General features: G+C 35.2%; 1 protein-coding gene across 50 annotated transcripts in view; it reads left to right on the top strand.

The window, feature by feature from the left end:
- slo (calcium-activated potassium channel slo) overlaps window positions 1-22,204 on the top strand; it is a 57,210-nt gene extending 35,006 nt beyond the window's left edge. For 13 of the 50 annotated variants that reach the window (XM_089265390.1, XM_089265369.1, XM_089265379.1 and 10 more), the window contains 17 exons: window positions 854-1,006; window positions 1,071-1,226; window positions 1,485-1,597; window positions 4,282-4,440; window positions 4,499-4,575; window positions 7,424-7,495; window positions 9,833-9,856; window positions 11,138-11,212; window positions 12,234-12,266; window positions 12,416-12,605; window positions 13,357-13,422; window positions 15,086-15,263; window positions 15,328-15,835; window positions 16,058-16,194; window positions 16,329-16,471; window positions 16,536-16,755; window positions 16,822-22,204. In XM_089265390.1, the coding sequence (XP_089121516.1) occupies window positions 854-1,006; window positions 1,071-1,226; window positions 1,485-1,597; window positions 4,282-4,440; window positions 4,499-4,575; window positions 7,424-7,495; window positions 9,833-9,856; window positions 11,138-11,212; window positions 12,234-12,266; window positions 12,416-12,605; window positions 13,357-13,422; window positions 15,086-15,263; window positions 15,328-15,835; window positions 16,058-16,194; window positions 16,329-16,471; window positions 16,536-16,755; window positions 16,822-16,959 (2,442 nt within the window). In that variant the 3' untranslated portion in view covers window positions 16,960-22,204. Of the gene's footprint in view, window positions 1-853; window positions 1,007-1,070; window positions 1,227-1,484; window positions 1,598-3,083; window positions 3,197-4,281; window positions 4,441-4,498; window positions 4,576-5,232; window positions 5,269-7,423; window positions 7,496-8,735; window positions 8,787-9,832; window positions 9,857-11,137; window positions 11,213-12,233; window positions 12,267-12,415; window positions 12,606-13,356; window positions 13,423-15,085; window positions 15,264-15,327; window positions 15,836-16,057; window positions 16,195-16,328; window positions 16,472-16,535; window positions 16,756-16,821 lie in introns of all 50 variants that reach the window. The other 37 variants (XM_030386691.2, XM_089265386.1, XM_030386690.2 and 34 more) reach the window with 27 other exon arrangements.
- The last annotated feature ends 2,887 nt before the right edge of the window (window positions 22,205-25,091 follow it).

The raw sequence follows: 25,091 nt of genomic DNA, 5'->3' as shown, positions 1-25,091 counted from the left end.
TGTTGTACATTAAATTGCATTTACGACTGCTGCTTCTCTCCTCCCCTCAGTTGCATGCTGCTAGAACTATTAATTTATGTAAATAATTGTACATATATTTAATCCAATAGTAAAAGCTCTTTAGTCTGTACATTGCTTTAATCTTTAGTTTTAATTAAAAATATATTTATAGAAAATTAAAAGAAAAAAACACCCTGAACGAAGCAAGTTCTCTGTATACCTCTACTACTTTCCACTCATGCACCGAGCGTTCGCTTTTTGAGTTGTGATTATTGTTGTTGTCACCTTTGAACTGGAAGTTAAATAAAACCATAAACCAAAAAACAAAAACGAAATCCAGCAACTCACCTAACACAATAACAAATTGAATAACTGCTTACTGTCTATCCCTATCGCCAGTTGTTGCCAAATTGCCAAAGCTTACCAAAGCCAACTAATTACTTAATGTGTATGCAAGACAAACAGGCATAGTCCACTATATGTGCCCAGTATATCATATGCTATAGTAACTATAGACAAGCAATTAAAAGAAAACACCTCACTTGTGACACTTTAACTACTTCAACGTGTACTATACTTAGTTGTGCAGCCCATGTACGTGTTAACCGCTTACTAACAACTGTCGACAAATCTGCTAACGTGATCACCTAATCACTTAACAACAAACACCCAACTATACCTAACAACAACCTACACTGAACTACCTACTTACAAGAGAAACAATAATAAACTAATTGAACTTTGAACAAAGTCTGGCTATGACAGAGACATAGACAAATGACTAATCTGAACATATGTCTTTGAGGCTAGTCCCTGAACGATTGCTAATTCATATTCTGTATACCCACAAAAGGTACACGAAGCCGACGCCTGCCTGGTGCTAGCTAACAAATATTGCCAAGATCCCGACGCAGAAGATGCTGCCAACATCATGAGAGTGATTTCAATCAAGAACTACAGCGATGATATACGAGTCATCATACAGTTGATGCAGTACCACAATAAGGTAAAAATTGATGAAAAGGCATCCATAACTAGCAAGCTCTATTGATTCCCCCAATGTCTTTCAGGCGTACTTGCTGAACATCCCCTCGTGGGACTGGAAACAAGGTGACGATGTTATTTGCCTGGCCGAGCTGAAGTTGGGCTTTATAGCACAGAGCTGCTTGGCGCCCGGCTTCTCCACCATGATGGCCAATCTGTTTGCAATGCGATCCTTCAAGACGGTAAGTATAGTGCCAGAGTGTGGGAGCACACGACGGCTACTCGAAACAAAATACCAGACACAAGCACACTACTGGGGCGTACTCAGATCCAGAGAGAGCAGGCAAGCAAATCAAGACTTTTGCTAAATGCAGTCAAGTGGTGAAGAAGTGATGATGGGATGATGTGGTGATGGGGCTGTCCAACTGCAGTCGGCCGGCCAATCAAAATTATGTAAAACATCAAATCTATATTATGTATGTACGTCTTTAACCCCATAGTCGCCAGAAATGCAATCTTGGACGAATGATTACCTGCGCGGCACTGGCATGGAAATGTACACTGAAACATTGAGTCCAACATTTATTGGAATACCGTTTGCTCAGGCCACTGAGTAAGTTGCGCAGCGGGCAGTCCAATTTCTATATGCTATAAAACCATATTCGTATCGTATCGTATCTATTATACTATCTACCTACTATTCAACTATGTACTTGTTAATCGTGCAGCGTTGACAAATATCGTACCAAAACAAAATACACTCAAACAACAACAACAACAACAACAAAAACAAACAAAAAACTCAAGAATAATTTAAAAACAATATAAACACACACACACACACACACACACACACACAAAGTCACACACACTTACACACATATGTACACTCTCAGCTTTTATTATCTGTTGATCAGTTCTAATTGATGTTGTAAAATTTAAACATTTTTTACTTTGTCTGTTTTGATTTTCGAAGACCTTTAATATTATGTGGTCTTCAGAAATGTTTTCATTGATGCCAATGTCTGGAGAACTACTATGTAAACATGTAAAATTGCCTGTCTATGGTGTTGAATATTGATTTATTTTCAAAGATACACACATATACACAGATACACACACATTTATACACATTCACATAGCCACACATCGAAGTACACTGTGAACAATTAGTCGGTGTTTTATGCTAATTCTTTGTGTACTTAATGTTTTCAATGTTGAAAAGCCTTCAATGTTTGCAAAAATACAAATAACAACATCCTTTGCTGAATATTCTTTTCGTTATCAAATATGTTTCGCAGCCAGATCTCTTTGCATTTTAGGGAACTACGAGCCAATGTTAAATGATAAGCCACACATATACATACACACACACACACACACACACACACACACACACACACTCACACACACATACACATGTAAACACTATGAAATCGAGAGCATTGTAAAACGCTAATTGTATGGTATCTTTGTGTGCTGTGCTCTCTAGATGCCGAGCCCAACTATGCAGCGTGCAGCAATTGAGTTGATGTTCGATGCGTTTTTATGGTTTTTGTCTTTTGTTTGTCTTATGCTAATTTCATATGAATTTTCGTTTCATTTTGGTTTATCTGAATTTCCATAAAAGTGGTTAATGCTAAGCCTAGGAGTGCGTGTAAAGTTTTCTAATAAGCTGATATGAGAAGTATGCCGAAGCTAATGCTTAAGCTAGATCAAAGCCTGACAAACAAATGCTACCCCAAGACACGCCCACATACCTCCCACCAAAACTTACAAACTCAGACACACCCACACACACACTGCTCCGATATAGTATAAGTGTGCCCGTGTATGTGAACTCAGTGCCAAATCCCGACCGAGTCGAACCCCGAGCCTCAACGATTCCAATGCGCAATGAGCCAACTCTCACTCAAGCGAATACAACTGCAACAAGAATAAGAACAATAACAAGAAAAAGGAAACAGAAACAGAAACAGAAACAGAACCAGAACCAGAACCAGAACAAGAACATTTACAAGAAACAAACAATCGCCAAGTAGTTACATTAGCGAACTTACTAAATCCAAACCACAACAAAACCATTTTCTAACTTTCAGTCACCAGACACACAGGCCTGGCAAAATGATTATCTTCAAGGTACAGGGTGTGAGATGTACACCGAAACTCTATCACCTTCATTTACCGGCATGACATTCCCACAAGCCAGCGAGTAAGACTCCAAAATGAGAAAAAATTAGCAAAACAAAATTTACAAAACAAAAAACTAAATTACAAAAAAATAATAATGTTCTTAAAGAAAAAACTGTATAAAAAATACTTTTTCTTGTATACTATTTTGGATTAAGAATTTTATTTCTATAATTTGTCAGACTTTGTTCGGAATTCTGTTTTGTTTGATTTATTCCTATTTCTACATACATACTTAATTGTAACAAACTACCTTTTGCCCCCTTTACTAAGTACTACTTACTACTACTACTTACTCGTACCCCATTTATTTTAATTACCATGTTCGATGTACCAGTATGAATGGACTGCAATCAAGGGATTGACCTCCTTCTGCTTGTATATTTAACACTTTACATATATGATTTGGTTTTTGGATTAACAATCGCATTGCATCCGTTCGCATATAATAGTAACCAGCCACAAAGTATGAACAACAGTTTAGAACAAACATATTTATCTAGACACCGCTCGCTTGTTACCAACTCCGCTCCGCTCCGTTCCGTACCGCTCCGCTCCGATTAGTCCCCAGATCAAGCCCCGATTACTGATGACATCGCATATACAACATACTACATACATATACATATGAATACATATGTACATATATCTATATATAAATCGATTACCCTCAAAAAATTTAGCTCCACGGCACCAGATCAACTATCAACCCATCCAAAGAATCTCACCCTTTTGGCATGTGTCACCCTCAGCCCGGCTCCATTCCACGCGCTGAATAGCCACAAAAAGCACAGCAAAGTGGACAACATTGACTTGATATTAATATGAACTTCCAACTCTTTTTTGTCAACTTTCTTTTTCTTTTTTGTTGATTTGTTGTTGGATTTTGTACGCATTTTGCCTAGCATGTGGCTTCTTCGTATGAAGTGCAATTAGTTTTTCTCCAGTGTACGCTTTGAACGCACATACACACCGAATGCATGCTCTGTTCAATAAGTGTAGTGATATTTACTAAGCTTAATTAGGTATACGTAAATGTTCAATCTACCGACACTTCGCCTCGACACTGGACTAACAGAACCCTACAATTTCTTCCGCTGCTTGTAGACTGTGTTTCTCCAAGCTAAAGCTGCTGCTGCTCGCCATCGAGATCAAAGGCGCCGAGGAGGGTGCAGACAGTAAGATTTCCATAAATCCGCGTGGCGCCAAGATTCAGGCGAATACGCAGGGCTTTTTCATAGCACAAAGCGCCGATGAGGTCAAGCGGTAAGTCCAAAACTATCTGTCCCTTCCTCTTCTATAGCCAGTGCATCTCTGCTTGCAGCGCGTGGTTCTACTGCAAGGCGTGCCACGAGGACATCAAGGACGAGACCCTCATTAAGAAGTGCAAATGCAAAAACTGTAAGCATACCTTTGTACCATATCCCTTGACTCGATAAGACAGTCTCTCTGTCGCTGTACGTCTTTGGGTTTCATTTATTTCTATTTACTTCTTGTATTTCGTTTTTTAGTTTTATATACATTTTTATCTTTTGACCTTATTTCGTCGAGAGCTACGTGAACAGCTTAGATTAAAGTAAACTCTAAGTGAAGGCAAATTAAATAGCTCTAAGTTTTCTCCATAGGTTCAGGCTCACTTTATACTAGTTAAGCAGCGCGAAACAAGCTCACACTCTCTATTCTTATATATTATATATGATGAGCCCCAATTATCGATCCTACAGCACTTACCGGTATATATATGTATAACCATCTAATTTATTACGAACAACTCTTAAGCCACAATTCTATTATCAGACATTGTGGGTTCTTCAACCCGCATCAGCAACAACGACATAGATACGAACCCTAGCTAACAAAATCAAGCCGGCTTCACATGCGAATATACCTACATACGTACCCCTATCTCTCTGTGTATGCGTGTATGTACGTATATATGCATGTGTGCGTGTGTGTGTATATATGTCAGATGTATATATGCACAGACGAAGAGCAGATATCGAATGATCAAATGCAATACATAATAATACAAATAACTGTCATAACTTTGTCCCACAGTGACTGTTCAGCCGAGGAGCAAATTTGACGACTTAGGTAAATCTAAATTGTTCAACACGTTAATGTTAATCCCAAACAATCAAATCAACCCACCCAACCACAAACACAGACACACAACAACAACAACATTATTCTATGATACAACAAGAAATGACCAATGCCACCACCCAACCATCCAAGTTTTACCCCCAAATCAATCCAACTTTCTTTCAACTATGCAAATTACGACTTTCTTTTTGTTCGTATTGTACTTTAAATACAACAACAAAAACAACAACAGATATTAATCAATTATCAAATATAACAAAACCAATTCCTCTGTTAGACACACATTTTTTCCAAGCCTCTTTTTCGAATCCTATATTATTCTTACTACATCTCTAGTGCACCACCTCACTCCCACTTAATTTTTTTTGGTTTATTTTCCAACATACTTTTTTCAATCAGTTGATTTTTCATTATGGATAGTAAACAGTGCAAAATTTAGTTTCCACACGTTAAGAGTGTGCAGCCATGATTTGTCCCTCTCCAAGAAACTCACCCGCAAATATCTATTAACAATATGAACAATGAGAAGTCCCGTCCCGTCCCGTATCTTTGGATATGTGCAGTTAATTTTTGGTCACTTTGTTTTCTTTAATTACAATTACAACTGATATGCGCCTCTTCTCGTATATAATCCAACACACGACTGCATTGGATACACACATATACATATATACTATATGCCATTTACAACTATACCCACAACACACTCAAGTATATACATACATACGTTTTCTGATGGCTTCCCCTCAGCTGTAAATATGTTTGTGCAATATGCAACCCATGTTTTTGGATTTAACTATTACCAACATGTACTCTGCCACCGAACTGCAATCATTTCGAACTTATTTTGATTAGTAAATTCCAGATATTTGTTTTTGAGTTTGTGGTCCGCTTTGGAGCTCGCCGCCCAGTTGTCAGCCGGAATAAACTGCTTAACGAATAATAATAACAATAATAAACGTAATATTCTTTTCTGCATGGAAAGCATACTCAATTTCAATTTTCTTTTTAACATATGTTGAGAGAAAACTCGAATTGCTTCTAGTAAAAGATACAACTTGATGGCAAGAGTTACTCCAAGTATTTCCCTATATTTGATACCTACATATATTCAAAGTGCACAATTAATATTTTAACTTTCTCGCCTTTAACCCTGGCTGTCTCTCTCTCTCTCTCTTACTCTATCTCCTCTCTCTCTTTTTAAGTCAACTTTTGCTCTCCTCATTTTGATTTTTTCGTACCTTTTATATGTGTCTGATGAACCGAAATCAAATTTAAATAAACAAAACAATAAAGTGCATGAAATCGAGCACAAATACTAATAAAGAATTTATATCTTACACTGTCACCGATTCAAGATCCTTGAAACTCTACTTTTAAATAAATATTTTTGACTCACCTTTGCAGCTGTGATTTACAATTGCGTTACTAACGAAATAAACCTAATTTCGAATAAACTTTATATATTATTAATACAGTCGTTTTACTATGTAGTAGCAATAAGTTATTCAGAGGCTGCCACCACTCGAAGTCTATAAATCTTATGTTTAAGTTTTAAGTTCCTTATATACTTGGCGTGGCACTACCACCACTACCCCACCCCGAAATCTACATAAATTATATAATTGTAAATAAATACTTGAGCGTAGATATCCCTTCCAATTAACAACAGTGTAAATAATAACTCGATACGAGAACAACAACAACAACAACATTAGCATATGTATTAAGTGCGCGCTCCATCATCTAACATGACGTCAAGTGACTAACATTAAAGTTAATATATTTGGTTTCTATGTAGCATACTGAATATTCATCTCTATCTCTCTCTCTCTCTCTCTCTATCTGTCTCTTATATATATATTCACTATATATATATACGAGGAATTGCGTATTATGTATCTATAAACTAGCATCAATGTTCTCAAGTAGTTAGTAAGTTTTCCAGTTAATGCGTTGCCTGCGTCTGGCTTAAAAACATAGTTAATCGCACCTAACTGGGATAAGTGATGCTCCATATACTCGTATACCATGTTTACTGATTAATATGCCTAGTGTTAAGTCTAGTTAGATTCGTGTGTGTATGTGATATTTGGTCCTCTTACATGTATATACGAATATCAACACCCTAACCGTCTTACAGATGTGGGCATGATTATGATGCAGACAGGGATGGTCAACCAAGGGATCACATCAGTGATGAATACAATGGAGGGTAAATTGTAAAACAAAATCAAAATCCAAATCCAAATCCAAACTAAAAGAAAAAAAAACCAAAAATAAATTAGCCCCAATAATAGTTTCAAGTTTTGGTGCCTATATTTGTATATCATACAAAGCCAAAATGATTTATTTGTTGCTGCTAAAGTGTTGAACCGCCTACCTAACCGTATTTAGCAAAGCACTCTTCAAAATATATATAGATATAATGAATAAATAAATAAATAAAAAGTACTTCCAAAACTGTGATTTTGAAGAGTGCATTTGAGATTCGGTCAATCGAATTTATTTCACTGTGAAGTAAAAATTGAACCAATTATCAATCTTAAAAGAGAAACCTAAAAAATGAAAAACATTTGGTAAACAAAACTGCTTGCAGATTAATAAAAATAAACAAAAAAGTTAAAAAATTCCAATATTAATCAGCATTATAAAATAAATCCCTATTTTTTGACTAGACTATACGTAAATGCTATATTATTGTACTTGTGCTAAAGTCCCGGCTGCTAAATGCGAACTCCCGCATCTTTATCTCCTCGCCTTGCTTAACTCGAAGGGAATCTAGTGTAAGTGAGAGGGATAGCCGAGATGTCTAACTAGCTGGGAGCTGTCTTAGGAGGGGTCTATCGCATAAGAATAAGAATGTAAACAGAGAGTCTGAAGAGTGCCAAATCACCACATTTTGTCGATCTTTCTGTCGCTATATTGTTTCGCTCTATCGTATATATACTCAGTATAAATATACCATTCAACATAGAGTTAATTAGTTTGCAACGATTTCTGGTTTGATCCTACAACGTCGCGCGCATAACTCATATCAACAAATTCATCCAAATAGCTGATATCTTTACATACCTTACCATCATGAATTACATACCATATATTTAATGAACGTTCAACGAAGGCGTGTGATGTGTGACATCTTTATATATATATATATATATATATATATATATATATATATATATATATATATATATATATATATATATATATATATATATATATATATATATATATATATATATATACTATATATATATATATATAAATATTTTAAATCTTTAATTTTCTATATCTTTTAGTTCGATTTATTGATTTACTTCTGTTGATATTTATGAAAAGTATATTATTTGATGATTTCGAAATGAATAAGCAAACGACTATCATTACCTTACCATCATTTACCTATTCACACATATCCTATACAATTCTGTTTTCATGAAACGAAACAGTGGCCACCTTCCGGAAAGGCGTCCGAGCCGTACAAATGGTTGGGCGTGCAAGTACGTATAACTTTCTCCCTATGCTCTCTCTCTCTCTCTGTCTCTCTATCTCTCTCTCTCTCTCTCTATCTCTATTACTTTATACTATCTCTATATACATACATATAACTTCTCCATGTCTCTACTCAACCGTAACTCAAATAAGCATACGAAACAAATTAATGAAAAAGAACATTACGACTCCACATAATATGCCACTCAACAAATACTCTTACATTCAACTACTACAACTAACCAAGTGAAAGAGTTCGCTCTTATCGAAAACGCTCACCAAACTTACATCCGATTGCTATGCGCAAAAGTTCAGACAGTCCTCGAGTCTAGTCTAGCTCCCAATGTCAATCACTCAATACATGTCTACCAGTTGAATAAACCACACTCACACTCACACTCACACACATCATACACACACATATATATACACACCTACACACACACCTCTAATCGTTTCTTCTCGTTCGTTCTCGTAATTGTGTATTTTTCAATATCAATTATTACCTTAACTACTTAGTGTGTGTGTGAGTGTGTAGTTAAGTCGCTAGTACTAAAAAAAATTAAATAAATGATTCAAAAATTCAATACCTAAATGAGTATAATTCATAAATTGTTTTCGTAAATTTACTCTTCGTATGTATTCCATACTACAACCTTGTAAACATTAAACATTTATTCTAACTATCGTATTTTGTACAAAGTCTCTGTATCGATCTATACATGTCGACATCATTTCATACATCAGATATATCACATATATGTTATATATGTATATTTATATATGTATATTTTTATTTTCGTTTCACTATTTATTGAAATCGGAGTCGGACATACAATCTATCATACAAACATCCAATATATATGTACACATACAAAACATCTAAAGAAATACATAAATTTCTGACTCTGGGGTTTGCTCTTTTTTTATGTAAACATATATAATACTTCTATATATTCCCCTACTCGTATCTGTACTCGTTCGTACCAACTACTTCTACTACTACTACTACAATACTCGTACTATGTATTTATATGTCTGTGTGTGTGTGTAGAAGACGATGAATACTCGTTGTCAAGTAAGTCTAACTAATTCAAGTTTTCAACTCATATACTCGAAAATAAGTTTAAAGACACATTTGAATTCGTCATATGCATTTATTAGGATTCACATTATAGAGATTTTTGAATATATATATACATATTAATTTATTTTCGGTTATTCTTTAGTGTGCCAGTGCACGTTTCTTGACTTTTGATTTGGATCTTTCTTTCGTCGTGTAACTAGTTCTCTTCTGCTCAAGAAATTTCGAAATTTCATATAAATTGTAAAACCTATTCAAGTTACATACATGTATGTTAAGCAACATTGTTACTCCCGATTACATTTAAATAAACCGAGAAAGTAGAGCAAATACCAAACACCGTTGAGCATTACCATCAGCTGCCCCGCCTATCGCCGCCCGTGCACACAGTACACTCAACCAGTTAAGGAGCGAGCTTGTTAATACTCTCACACTCTCACACTTGCCAAGTGCCATAGAGAATGTGTTAAGCGATATCTTAGTGCTGTGTTCTTAGTGCAGACTCCTAGGTAGCAAAGACTTGAAACTGTTCTTTGAGTGGGTGTTAGACTTCTAGTGCATAACAGTCGAACTAGACGCTTTGCCACATCCAGCCGTTGGAGCAGCAATATAAGGTTTATGCTTCCATTGTAGCCAAAGCAAACACTTAAGATCCTAACCAACTTGTAACTTAACTGCAACGCCTGCTTTTCTAGCTTTTCTAGCTTTTCTTGCTTTTTGCTTATTGTAGTGTCGTGCACATGTCTATCGATTAATTATTGATTGCTTGCAGTCTTGCAATTCCGTATTTATTCGCATGTTTTATTAAGGCCTTGATTATATATGCACTTTTTGATACAAGATAATACAATTATGTAGTTTAGTACCAGTTCCCATGAAAAAAGCAAAATAATTATAAATAAAATTGCCTGAATTCATTCCCCGATCATGTTGATCAATTTTCCTTACTTTTCATTTAAGACTTTCAGTTGAACACACACCCAATGTCGAGCCCATTTGATTTGCGTATGATTTGTGATAAGATTTTGTAATCTTGCTTTATGTACAACCGCAACTCTTTCAGTTTTAGCTTACACAAACACAATATTCCCCCAAAAGCCTAATTTAAAATCCTACAACAGCAAAAAAAAAAATTTTAATGTTTGAGCTTCACCTAAAAAAAGCATTGTCTTTTACACGAACAAAAAAAAAAAAAAAAAAAAAAAACAAAACAAATATTAAAACCGATTTGATTACCTGAAGCTGTGCGATAACAATACCAAAAATATCTTACAGATGAACACCATCCTGCACCCACATTTACGCCACCAGAGCTACCCAAGCGGGTGCATGTGCGTGGATCTGTATCGGGTAATGTCCTCAATATCAGCTTGTTTAAGAACTCCAATCACATGATATACGTACTTAAGTCTGTCCATTCTGTACACGAAAGAGAAAGGCTATTTTGATCACAGAACGTCCCACAGTTTACTTTGTACACACACACACATGTATATCTCATTTAAGTATATATATCTTAAGTTGCCTTATCCATTGCCTTATCATTTGTGCTCTACTAAAAAAATATGTCAAAAAAAAAAAAAAAAACTAACTAAAATTAATATAAATAAGAAACTGCAAAAGTAAAACAATTCAATAATTAGCTATTTGTTTATGTTTTGGGTTCTTAATATTTTCAGTTAGCATTCCAATGTTTTTGCGTTGACTTTGAACAGAAATCGTTAATGCTAATGTAAAAGCGAAAAAACAAAAGAATTAAATTAAATAATAAACAATGTTCATTCAATTAATGTAAATGTTTATATTCAGCAACTACTACAAGAAACCAACTGCCAACTCTATTGTACCAAAAGCTTGTTCTTACAAATTATTTAAATTCGATATTGATGTCTACTTATTTAAAGCATTTCACTATATATTTTGTAAACATTTGTGCGTGTGTGTGTGTGTCTGTTGTGTTTGGTTTTGCATACATACTATTCGCTTGTTAAACACACTGTTTATTTCTCGACTCCACTCACACGCATCACAGCTACAATATATGCGACCCACTAGTCGAGTATCGCAACAACAACTTCAAGCCTAAGTAACTCGCTTACGTACCTCCGTACACGCGGCTCAAAGTACCTTTCTTGATTAACTTGACCAAAATGCATCATAAATGAATCAATCCCACTTTCCTATGCACTCTGCCAGCTGTACCAGAGCATTTAATCATACTAAATTGCCGTTTTCTCTCTCTTTTTTCCACACAAACTGTCACCCACTCTCTGTCTCTCTCTCTCTCTCTCTCTCTCTCTCTCTGTTCGCTCGCGCTCTCGCTGTCTGTCTCGCTCGCCAACCAAAAACCTAACAACTGCAACTGCGACAGGTGATATAACACGTGACAGAGAAGATACGAATCGTAAGTGTCAAATTGTATTTAGCTCGACTCTATCCACTCCAGCTTGTTCCAAGCGAAGCCCGATGGTCAATGCACTCAACTATAACTTAATCTGTACCTTCCGCCATCTCTCTCTCTCTCTCTTTCTGTCTCTGTCGCTCTCCTTGCAGTACTCAATCGGAACGTGCGACGCCCGAACGGAACTGGCAACGGCACAGGTGGCATGCATCACATGAACAACACTGCCGCTGCAGCAGCGGCCGCCGCAGCGGCGGGCAAGCAGGTGAACAAGGTAAAGCCAACGGTGAACGTGAGCCGGCAGGTGGAGGGCCAGGTTATATCGCCGTCGCAGTACAACAGGTGAGTGGCCGGAATTGAGGCAGCCCTTAGCATAATCCGAGCACATATATACAGACACAGTGCATAATATATATACATATATATATGTATATACATATATATATATATATATATATATATATATATATATATTTGTGTACTCCATTGGGCGGGTCAGCACGGAACCAACTACACTTCAACTACACACACTGCGAGGGGGGCACTCGGCTTCAGTTACCAAGTATTTATTATACATATGTTCTATATGCAAAGCAAGTCGGTTATCGAGCAGACACTTATGGCCTTCGCTGTTCAGCTGCATTCTATGCATTATGATTTCTTGCGTTCCTTCTCTTCTTTTGCAACAACTACAATTAGAATAAGACAGACAACCAGAACAACAGCAGCAGCAGCAACAAGGAAACAGAAACAAAACATTAAACATACGTCTTCAGTTTGATCACCTTATCATGATTTGTTTTATTCTAATACACCTAACAAAATAAGAATAACACTCAGTTCGACGGCCCTTCGACGGCTCGTACATATGTAAATGCTCTTTAAATACTCTGTCTCTCTCTCTCTCTCTCTTTATACATATATATATATATATATTTACATAGACTAATCCTAACACCCTAACAAATTGTTTCACTAACAAAAACACCTTTACAACCAACAACTATTAAACAAAATGAACAAAAAAGAAAAACAAAAAACAACAACAACAACAATTTTATATGTATAAAAAACAAACAACATTTTGTTTCAGGCCACCAGAAAATGATGCTAACCCTTATGCGGGCTATCAACTTGCTTACGAAGTTAAAAAGCTCATGTATGCGTCCATAATTTCCTAGAAATTTTTACTTAACTCAAATTATAAGAAGCCAAAAGCGTTTTTAACTACTACTACTACTACTATAACTTAGTATTCGTAAATACTTATTCAAACTATGCGCATTTTGTTAAACACACATTAATTGATTGATTGATTGAAAGCTATTCCATACATCAAAAACCAAATACAATTCGTTAACCATACGTATGCGTAATTTTTTTAATCACATTGCTCTCTATGTGCGTCGATTTGTTAATATATGTATTTATGTGTGTGACTCTGTCTCTCTCTCTCTCTCTATCTCTCTGTGTGTGTGTGTGTGTTTGTGTATGTTTGATTCATACAACATAGTAATACTCTATATGTAAATTCATTCATTTTGTTTCGCCTATTCAAAACTCTCATTCTCTTTGAGAGCTTGGTTTTCATTTCATAAATACTTATAATACTTGTAATTGTAAATTGCTGCATTTGAATCGCTTATAAATCATTGCATATGTGTGCTTGTGTGTGCATCTGCGTCTGTGTGTGTGTGTGTGTTTATGTCGTGTACATCAAGTTCCATGCATTATTTCATCATAACTAACTCAAAACTGAAAACTGATTGACTCTGTTTTCTAATGCAATCGCCATGAGTCCAAGTTCCAGTTCAAGCTCAATTTTTTCCAGTTCTATCTATATCCATGTATATATATATACATATACATATGTAAATATTGTTTTATAAGCAATCTTTTCAAGTTTTCTTCTTTTTTTATAAAGTCCTATAATATACTTAAAGGGCATCATGTGCATCTACAATTCAAAAGTAATACAATGATGCGATATTCCTATTGACTAGTGTAGATCCAACAACTTTTGGCATCTCTCTCTCTCTCTCTGTACTTCTCTCTTTCTCGCCCTCTCTTTGTCTATCTTCTACATACTTTTATGCATTCACTTCTTAAGCACTTTAGTTTTGATTTTCCAATCCGACTGCGAACTGTGCACAAATCTCTAGTGTTGTGACGCGCACCACGGCGGGGGCCGCAGCGGTTGCATGTGGCGTGTCCCTCGTGCATGCCCCACACACACACTTGCCACTCGCTCGCCCGAGGGCGGTCGCATTCAATTCAAATCGATACAATACGATTCAATTCGATTTGATAAGTCTGCCGCCATCGCCGGGCGATTGCGGAAACGTTTTGCGTAGTTGAACATTGATTTGTATTTTTTTTTTTTGTTATTCTGAATTCATATTTTAAAATAAGTATATTGGTTTCTCATTTGTGTTTTGATATTCGTAATTTCGCAACTATTGTTACTAGCACAAGCTCTACCTCTTCTCTCTATCAGCATACATACAAAAATATATGCATATATATTTATATATCTAGCTATCTATCGTTTCAAAAACACTTTTCTTTAAATTTGAACTTAAAAAGCTCCAACTACTCAAGTATTCAAGTATTTTCATAAATTATTTTGATTATTAGTTTTTTGAACGAAAATCGTACTCGTAGCGTTACGAACAACACTTTGCATTTGGATGTAGCGTTTATTTTGATTGATTGATAATCTGATATGCCATGAAATTGATAAGAAAAACTCCCAAGATAAAACCTTATTATGAAACCTGATCCACTTGGTTAATACTGTTCACTGATCTGCTTGCCTCTAGGCCAACGAGTCGCAGTTCCGGCACCGGCACACAAAATCAAAACGGCGGCGTCTCCTTGCCCGCTGGCATTGCGGACGATCAGTCCAAGGACTTTGATTTTGAAAAGACCGAAATGAAGTATGACTCCACGGGCATGTTCCATTGGAGTCCGGCGAAGAGCTTAGAAGACTGCATACTGGTAAATGCCATGTTATTGGGGGAAGCCCAATTCACTTACAATCCCACCAATTTCATATCTGCAGGATCGCAATCAGGCGGCCATGACGGTCCTAAATGGCCACGTGGTCGTTTGCCTATTCGCCGATCCGGACTCACCGCTGATCGGGCTAAGAAATCTGGTAATGCCGTTGCGTGCATCCAATTTCCATTACCACGAGCTGAAGCACGTGGTGATCGTGGGCTCCGTTGACTACATACGGCGCGAGTGGAAAATGCTACAGAATCTGCCTAAGATTTCGGTGCTTAACGGATCGCCGCTGAGTCGGGCCGACCTGCGGGCGGTGAACGTCAACCTGTGTGATATGTGCTGCATATTGTCTGCAAAAGTTCCTAGTAACGACGATCCAACACTAGCCGACAAGGAGGCCATCCTGGCTTCGCTCAACATCAAGGCCATGACCTTTGACGACACGATTGGCGTGCTGAGCCAGCGCGGGCCGGAGTTCGACAATCTGAGCGCGACCGCTGGCAGCCCGATTGTGCTGCAGCGTCGCGGCTCAGTCTATGGCGCCAATGTGCCCATGATAACAGGTAAACTGCATCGCACTAGGTTGGCCGAGTTTACGAACGACCGAACGAAAACCGTCCTGCCTCAGGCGGTGTATGCGAGGCTGATCAGCATTATTTGGGTTAGCTGGGGGGAAATGGGGGATAGGGACGGGGCCATGGTCAGCCTCCATACACTGGCAAGCAAATTTGAGAGAGGCACCTAACTAATGGACACAATGTTTTATTGTTGGTTGTCGTTTAAAGAACTGGTCAATGATAGTAACGTGCAGTTTCTCGATCAAGACGACGACGATGATCCAGATACAGAACTATATCTAACGCAGCCGTTCGCCTGCGGCACGGCGTTCGCTGTGAGCGTGTTAGACTCGCTGATGTCCACGGTAAAGTCAAGTCACACAGAAACACACTAAATGAGCAGCGACTCCTCAACACTATGCTTTCTTCTCTTCTCTCCTCTTTCTCTCTCTCTCTTTTTCTCTCTCTATCTATTTGGCTCTTTTATCCTGCATCGCAGACATACTTTAATCAAAATGCCTTAACACTGATCCGATCGCTGATCACGGGCGGCGCCACACCCGAATTGGAATTGATTCTGGCGGAGGGTGCCGGCTTGCGGGGCGGCTACAGTACCATCGACAGTCTAAGCAACCGCGACAGGTGAGTCTGTCTGCAGAGACGATATCATAGTAGAGCCAACTAAATTCCCTGGGCTCAAACACAGATGTCGCGTGGGACAAATTTCGCTGTACGATGGACCGTTGGCGCAGTTCGGCGAGTGCGGAAAGTATGGCGACTTGTTCGTTGCCGCCCTAAAGTCGTATGGGATGCTCTGCATAGGACTCTACCGGTTCAGGGACACCAGCTCTAGCTGTGATGCGAGCAGCAAGCGTTATGTAATAACCAACCCACCCGATGACTTCTCATTACTGCCAACTGATCAGGTGAGCTCAGAGATCTTTAGCATAGAAGAATATATATATGTAGATGTTAACACTTTTGTCAACTAGGTATTCGTTTTAATGCAATTCGATCCGGGCTTGGAGTACAAGCCGCCCGCAGTGCGTGCGCCCGCTGGCGGTCGCGGCACCAACACACAAGGTTCCGGGGTCGGTGGGGGCGGCTCCAACAAGGATGATAACTCTTGATTGTTACTGTGTAGCGCCTTAACTGATGGTCCTTATTCGTACATTTGAACGTTGGAGAAGTTAATTGTGAGCAGAGCAGCGCATTTATGGCAAAAGTATTGGCACAACATTTGGCTCAAACCGCGCCGCGCTCAGCGCATTCAGGTTTAGCCAAAGGCAATAGGTATAGTCTGTATAAGCTGTAAGAACACAACAAGCCAACATACACACACATTGACACACACACACTCTTACACACACTTACACCTGTGTATATTCTGTGTACCTATGAAAATTGTAACTAAATCAAAAGCCAAGCCAATGGGCGTAAGTTAGGTGAAAATTTCAAAGGCGTGCCATAAATGCGTTACTCTGTGCTTTTATATTTGCGGAGACACCGTAACAACAGAGTGCCTCGTCCATCCTGCTAAACGATCAAGGATAACGACAAGCGACAAGCCACCAACCGAGTCTCTGCAAACATAAAAGCCACAAATGTATTAAAGAAAGAACAACATCTTTGATATCCATCGTTCAATTGTCAGCTGATTGCTTCCCACACCATTCCGTATGCCTTTTAGAACCTTGAAATTGACATTTTATCTATAATTTTTTATCTCTATCTATGTATCTATCCCACTTTATTGTATATTATTACCGATTATCTTTGATTTTGATTATTGTTAGTTCATTTTGGTTTCTGTTTTGTTTCTCTATATTATTATTTTGTAATCTTTCTCAATATGTTTTCAATAAATTGTCTCTGTATACAATCTTGAGTTTGAAGCAACAATCATAAGTTATTCTTAAGCAATGGGTATGTACTAGTCATAGACATTATCATTGTGCCGATTAATTTCTTTAGCCATTAATTTATCAGTGTTATCATTAATTTATATCTTTAATTCACATCTTGAGTTCAGTTCATGGCGCTATCATCGCAATACAAATCAAATTATGCAATTCGATATGAAAATTCATCTCAATGGTGTGACGTAAGCAATTGGGAACCATTAGTGAGGTAAGCTACACATTAAACAAAGAAAACCAAGCAAACTATCAACTTAACAACTCTTTACTCTCAACATGGGAGAGAATATATACATATATACAAAGTGCATCTCCTGTCAATCTGAGTACGCCTGCGCGTGTTAATTTTGCATTCAGCTAATGCTTAGAGAAAACAAATACTTACACACTCTAACATAGCATAAGCAGGACTAATGCACATACCAAAGCAAAAGCAAAAGAAAAAGAAAATGAAAAGAAAAACAAAACGGAAAACTAAGTGAAAAATTGATAGAGATATTCGAGAAATCGCTTGACCGCTGAATGGAAATCCAAAAGTTGAGTCATTCAAGTTCAAAAACTGCATTTAGATGTTTCTGAGCATGCGCAAAAAAAATATATATAAATAAATATAAATAAATAACGATTTATATGAACGTATTATTACTAATTTAACTATAATGTTCACAAAAAAGAAAAAAAAAAAGAAATTCCTTGCGATATTTAATTGAAATCGATACAATTAAACCTTATAAGCCACAATCACATACATACATATTGAATATCTAGAAAAAAGAGGAAGAACTAGCAAGGATAGAAGAATATCCAAAGATTTTTATATAACAAAGCTTATTCAACAAAACAAACAATGGTTGTTTCAGCAAAAATGATACTTATTGCATACTAATCAAGTCAAGAAAGAGTCGAGGGCATGCCCGAACCCATGCCAGTAGCTATTTCAGTTTCTCCAGATCTCGGCATATATACACTGTATGGGTGTATGACTTTTTTAATAAAAAGTATTTCCTAACTCTAATTCAAGGACATTCCGCGTAACCTTCTCTGTAATACATAAATCAGAATACTTAAACACACACATACATATATATACACACATATATATACTAAGTAGCGCATTTCAAATCATTACTAAACAGTAGAAACACATACATACATACATACATACATACAAATATAAGAATGTCGCTGAAGATAGTATAGTACATGCGAGCATTGATGGATAGATAGATCTACTGCTATCTAAACACATTCAGCAGTTGACAAGAAACAAATGTAGTTAGTAATATTTTTATTGTATGTATGATATGTGCGGCGCTTTTTACGTGCGTGCCTATGGAGCAGCAGCTGTGGTGTTCTAAACAAATTTTTTTAGATAATTAATACGAATGTTGACCGAAAGATTAGCTTTTAGTCCTCGCTTTCCCTTCACTTTCTCAACTTGTCTCAAGCTCTTCTTTGGAATTGCTCACGCGCTTGCGCTTAAGCCGCTAATAAAACGCTCTGTGTGTTTCTTTTTCGTCTTAACAACTCTTTACTCTCAACATGGGAGAGAATATATACATATATACAAAGTGCATCTCCTGTCAATCTGAGTACGCCTGCGCGTGTTAATTTTGCATTCAGCTAATGCTTAGAGAAAACAAATACTTACACACTCTAACATAGCATAAGCAGGACTAATGCACATACCAAAGCAAAAGCAAAAGAAAAAGAAAATGAAAAGAAAAACAAAACGGAAAACTAAGTGAAAAATTGATAGAGATATTCGAGAAATCGCTTGACCGCTGAATGGAAATCCAAAAGTTGAGTCATTCAAGTTCAAAAACTGCATTTAGATGTTTCTGAGCATGCGCAAAAAAAATATATATAAATAAATATAAATAAATAACGATTTATATGAACGTATTATTACTAATTTAACTATAATGTTCACAAAAAAGAAAAAAAAAAAGAAATTCCTTGCGATATTTAATTGAAATCGATACAATTAAACCTTATAAGCCACAATCACATACATACATATTGAATATCTAGAAAAAAGAGGAAGAACTAGCAAGGATAGAAGAATATCCAAAGATTTTTATATAACAAAGCTTATTCAACAAAACAAACAATGGTTGTTTCAGCAAAAATGATACTTATTGCATACTAATCAAGTCAAGAAAGAGTCGAGGGCATGCCCGAACCCATGCCAGTAGCTATTTCAGTTTCTCCAGATCTCGGCATATATACACTGTATGGGTGTATGACTTTTTTAATAAAAAGTATTTCCTAACTCTAATTCAAGGACATTCCGCGTAACCTTCTCTGTAATACATAAATCAGAATACTTAAACACACACATACATATATATACACACATATATATACTAAGTAGCGCATTTCAAATCATTACTAAACAGTAGAAACACATACATACATACATACATACATACAAATATAAGAATGTCGCTGAAGATAGTATAGTACATGCGAGCATTGATGGATAGATAGATCTACTGCTATCTAAACACATTCAGCAGTTGACAAGAAACAAATGTAGTTAGTAATATTTTTATTGTATGTATGATATGTGCGGCGCTTTTTACGTGCGTGCCTATGGAGCAGCAGCTGTGGTGTTCTAAACAAATTTTTTTAGATAATTAATACGAATGTTGACCGAAAGATTAGCTTTTAGTCCTCGCTTTCCCTTCACTTTCTCAACTTGTCTCAAGCTCTTCTTTGGAATTGCTCACGCGCTTGCGCTTAAGCCGCTAATAAAACGCTCTGTGTGTTTCTTTTTCGTCTTAACAACTCTTTACTCTCAACATGGGAGAGAATATATACATATATACAAAGTGCATCTCCTGTCAATCTGAGTACGCCTGCGCGTGTTAATTTTGCATTCAGCTAATGCTTAGAGAAAACAAATACTTACACACTCTAACATAGCATAAGCAGGACTAATGCACATACCAAAGCAAAAGCAAAAGAAAAAGAAAATGAAAAGAAAAACAAAACGGAAAACTAAGTGAAAAATTGATAGAGATATTCGAGAAATCGCTTGACCGCTGAATGGAAATCCAAAAGTTGAGTCATTCAAGTTCAAAAACTGCATTTAGATGTTTCTGAGCATGCGCAAAAAAAATATATATAAATAAATATAAATAAATAACGATTTATATGAACGTATTATTACTAATTTAACTATAATGTTCACAAAAAAGAAAAAAAAAAAAGAAATTCCTTGCGATATTTAATTGAAATCGATACAATTAAACCTTATAAGCCACAATCACATACATACATATTGAATATCTAGAAAAAAGAGGAAGAACTAGCAAGGATAGAAGAATATCCAAAGATTTTTATATAACAAAGCTTATTCAACAAAACAAACAATGGTTGTTTCAGCAAAAATGACCTTCTCTGTAATACATAAATCAGAATACTTAAACACACACATACATATATATACACACATATATATACTAAGTAGCGCATTTCAAATCATTACTAAACAGTAGAAACACATACATACATACATACATACATACAAATATAAGAATGTCGCTGAAGATAGTATAGTACATGCGAGCATTGATGGATAGATAGATCTACTGCTATCTAAACACATTCAGCAGTTGACAAGAAACAAATGTAGTTAGTAATATTTTTATTGTATGTATGATATGTGCGGCGCTTTTTACGTGCGTGCCTATGGAGCAGCAGCTGTGGTGTTCTAAACAAATTTTTTTAGATAATTAATACGAATGTTGACCGAAAGATTAGCTTTTAGTCCTCGCTTTCCCTTCACTTTCTCAACTTGTCTCAAGCTCTTCTTTGGAATTGCTCACGCGCTTGCGCTTAAGCCGCTAATAAAACGCTCTGTGTGTTTCTTTTTCGTCTCATTTCTTTTGTAAATATTTGTAAATAGTTGACTAAATATGTAGCTCCGATAATGTGTATAAAGATCGTTAAGCCATTTGATTTCGAAGAATTTGCATTGCATTAATGTTCACAATAGTTTTCGGTACATGGATTTGTTCAAATATTAAACACTGCCAAAGCGTATAGAAATCACATTAAATGTACTTCAACTGAAAACACAAAATGCAGATAGTTCAGTTCAGTTCTCATTCGGAATCGTAATACGAATATTCAGATATGATTTTCAATAACATTTTGTGACATCAATTTAGCTTATTGAAACGTAAAAGTTAATCGAATTCGAGCTTTTAATAATATGTAACAAAAAAAAAAAACAAACAAACAAAAAGGTAAAAATAAAATTATTATTAAGATTAATTTTCAGTTCGTTGAGTTTATTTTGATAATATACACAGTAGACTTAGGTTTAACAAATGAAACGAAAAATTGAACATTGTGAATATTAAGAATGCGCCTTCAAAGTAACATGTAACATATATACAGCATGTACGTATGTATGTATGTAATGTGAAAAATAAATAGATAATATGATACGGCAGCAAGTTCATTTAATGCTAGGGCTAATAAAAATTAAAATTAATATAGATGAGATGAAAAAAGCATTTGCAATCCTTATAACAGGCATAGAGTAAACCCAAAAGTTAAACATAATTTTTAATGAATAACATAGTTTATACAATTTTTAGAATTATAAATACTCACACACACACACACACACACACACAAACACATATAGACACATAGACACACACATACACACTACCAACCACACGCACATATAGATGCATCACATCAGCGAAAAATCCATTGACAAGAACAACAAAACGAACTCTCGATGTTGTGAGACTTGATAAAATCATGTTTACGCTAAATAAAATTATTAAAAAAAAAAAAAATTAAAAAAAAAACAAACTCAAATAATATACAGAATGCAAAACGAGAACTATCCACAAATAGCTTATTAAATATAAATTGAAAAAGCTCTTGAAAATCTGAACAAAGCTGCGTTCCGCATTTCTTATATACGAATCGCCTGATTTCATATACCCAAATATCATGCCATTCTCTTCACTAATCAAATCCATATTTGTTAAGATCAAAGGCGTCAACGTTTCAGCTTTGTTCCAAAAAAAAAAAAAAATAAAATAAAATAAAATAAATAAATAAAATAAAATAGAAAATAATGATATATCGCCTAGAAATACTTAATGCCATAAAACTAGACACAAATGAAACGTTTTTTAGACAAATTTCGTGAGTAAAATGTAAAAAAACATGCATATATATGTATATATACCAATATATACATATATATATGATATTCGTAAATGTAAAGCATTTTACCGTAGTTAGATACTTTGTATAGGAAACAACGTTTGCAGCTACAAAAAAAAAAGAAAAAAAAAAAAACAAATGATAATTTTAAATGTTTGGGCAACAAACAAATGTTATTTTGTAATTATTGCATACTATAAAAATTAAAACAAAAGGAAAACGTTATTAAATTTATAAATGCCGAAATTGAAAACAAAATTATTGTATAATTTCTTAGCACTTTCACAACTACCATATTTATTTAAACATACATATGTATAGAAATATATGAATATTTATATATATACATATATGTATGTATACTTATATATAAATATATATATATAGTCATATATTGCACATGCATACAAATTATTTTAGTACTATGTGCATTAAAAATGTATAAATAATAAAAAAAAAAAAACAAAATAAAAACTAACATTAAAAAATAACATCAAATAGTCAACATAACTGTAATTAAGCTTTTTAGTTTTTACCCGCGATTTATAAAATATATTTACAAGTAAAATTCTAAAAATTTGTCATAAGATTAAAGATTAAAAAAAATTAAAATGCTGATAAACAAATTTATTTACATAAAACTATTAGATCAAGATCAAGATCAGCGACCGCTTGATAAATAAAAAACACACATTGTTTTTGTTTAATAGTGTAACACACATTTTTCAAAAAAGCGAAATTTTAAATAATAATACAAAAATAACAACAAAAAGTAAAAAGAGCCCATTAAAATTCGTATTTTAAACAATTGTCTATGAAATAAAAAAAAAAATTAATACAATGCAAGTAACGAGTAACAGATAACTGTAATTAAATGAATGCTATAATAATAATATTATGTTGTTAATGTTTAAAAAAAAAAAAAACCTTGTTAAAATAATATTTCAAAATAAAAAAAAAAATAAATAAATAAAAAAAATACGAATACAAAATTTCAATTAACGGGCAGCGCCCAGACTTTTCCTTGTTAAAAGTGAAATCTTGAGCTAGGGCATGGTCACCGTTGGCTGTTGAGGCCGTCACCAACTGCCCAAAAATTGACCCACATTTGGCGGCCCGGGCCGGCAGAAATTCCATCGCCCAATTGCGTTTAGAAATTTGAGTTGTGTCTCGCATAAAACGCACCCAATTACCAAGTCCAATTGAACGCAAGCGTTTCATAAGCCTTTTTTTTTTAACGCCCTGCCCTACACATTAGTATTGTATAATCAGAGATCTATAGCTGATTTACATACAGTATATGTTTACTATATGTAGTTAACTAAGTCGCCCACACATCAATACAAATGGCCATTAAACAACCATTAAATATTTTGTATGTCTTACATATATATATAATATATATATATATATAATATATATATATATATATATATATATATATATATATATATATATATATATATATATGTATATATATATTTATCCTACTGCAACTCGATACAATTCCTTAGTGAGCTAGACCTATTTTAGTTCCCAATTGTTCAAACTCTTGGAACAATATTCTACTATTTGTACCCTAATAACATGCATAGTGAGGTATATAGGCGGAAGGTTCTTGAAACAGCCTAACAGACTGTATACACATGCTCTATATAGATGATAATATTCGATGGTTCCTTTTTGATCAATCAACAATCAGCAGTTCTCTGCTAAAACCATTATGATTTACATAAGGAAGTCTCTAATTAGAAGCTTCTGTTACTATTCTGCCGCTCAACATACAAATATGCATGTCACGTATACATTTAGATTTATGAATTCCTTGGCAAACTGTGCTAACAAGCCAAGAAAAAACTTTCTATATTTTATTAAGGGTGCATTAAACTCAGTATAGACTTTGCGAGTGATCGTATATCATATTTGGCAGAGAGCTGTGGAATAGAGAGACAGTCAAAGCTAAAAATATATATGCATATAAGTTCATTTTAATAGTGTTTTTAATGCTGCTTAACTGTTTTCAATAAGCTAACAAATAAATTTAATTTATTTTACTTATTTTCAATAATCCAAAAGCAAAAATTATTTTTATTTCGGGTAAGATGAAAGCTAGTTAATTGATTGAATGGAAGATAATG

Source organism: Drosophila navojoa, chromosome 2 (genome assembly GCF_054131105.1).
Source record: "Drosophila navojoa isolate 15081-1374.11 chromosome 2, UAZ_NAV_1.0, whole genome shotgun sequence".
Classification (NCBI taxonomy): Eukaryota; Metazoa; Arthropoda; class Insecta; order Diptera; family Drosophilidae; genus Drosophila; species Drosophila navojoa.
Note: the sequence above shows the minus strand (reverse complement) of the source record. Positions and strands in the feature narration are given on the sequence as shown.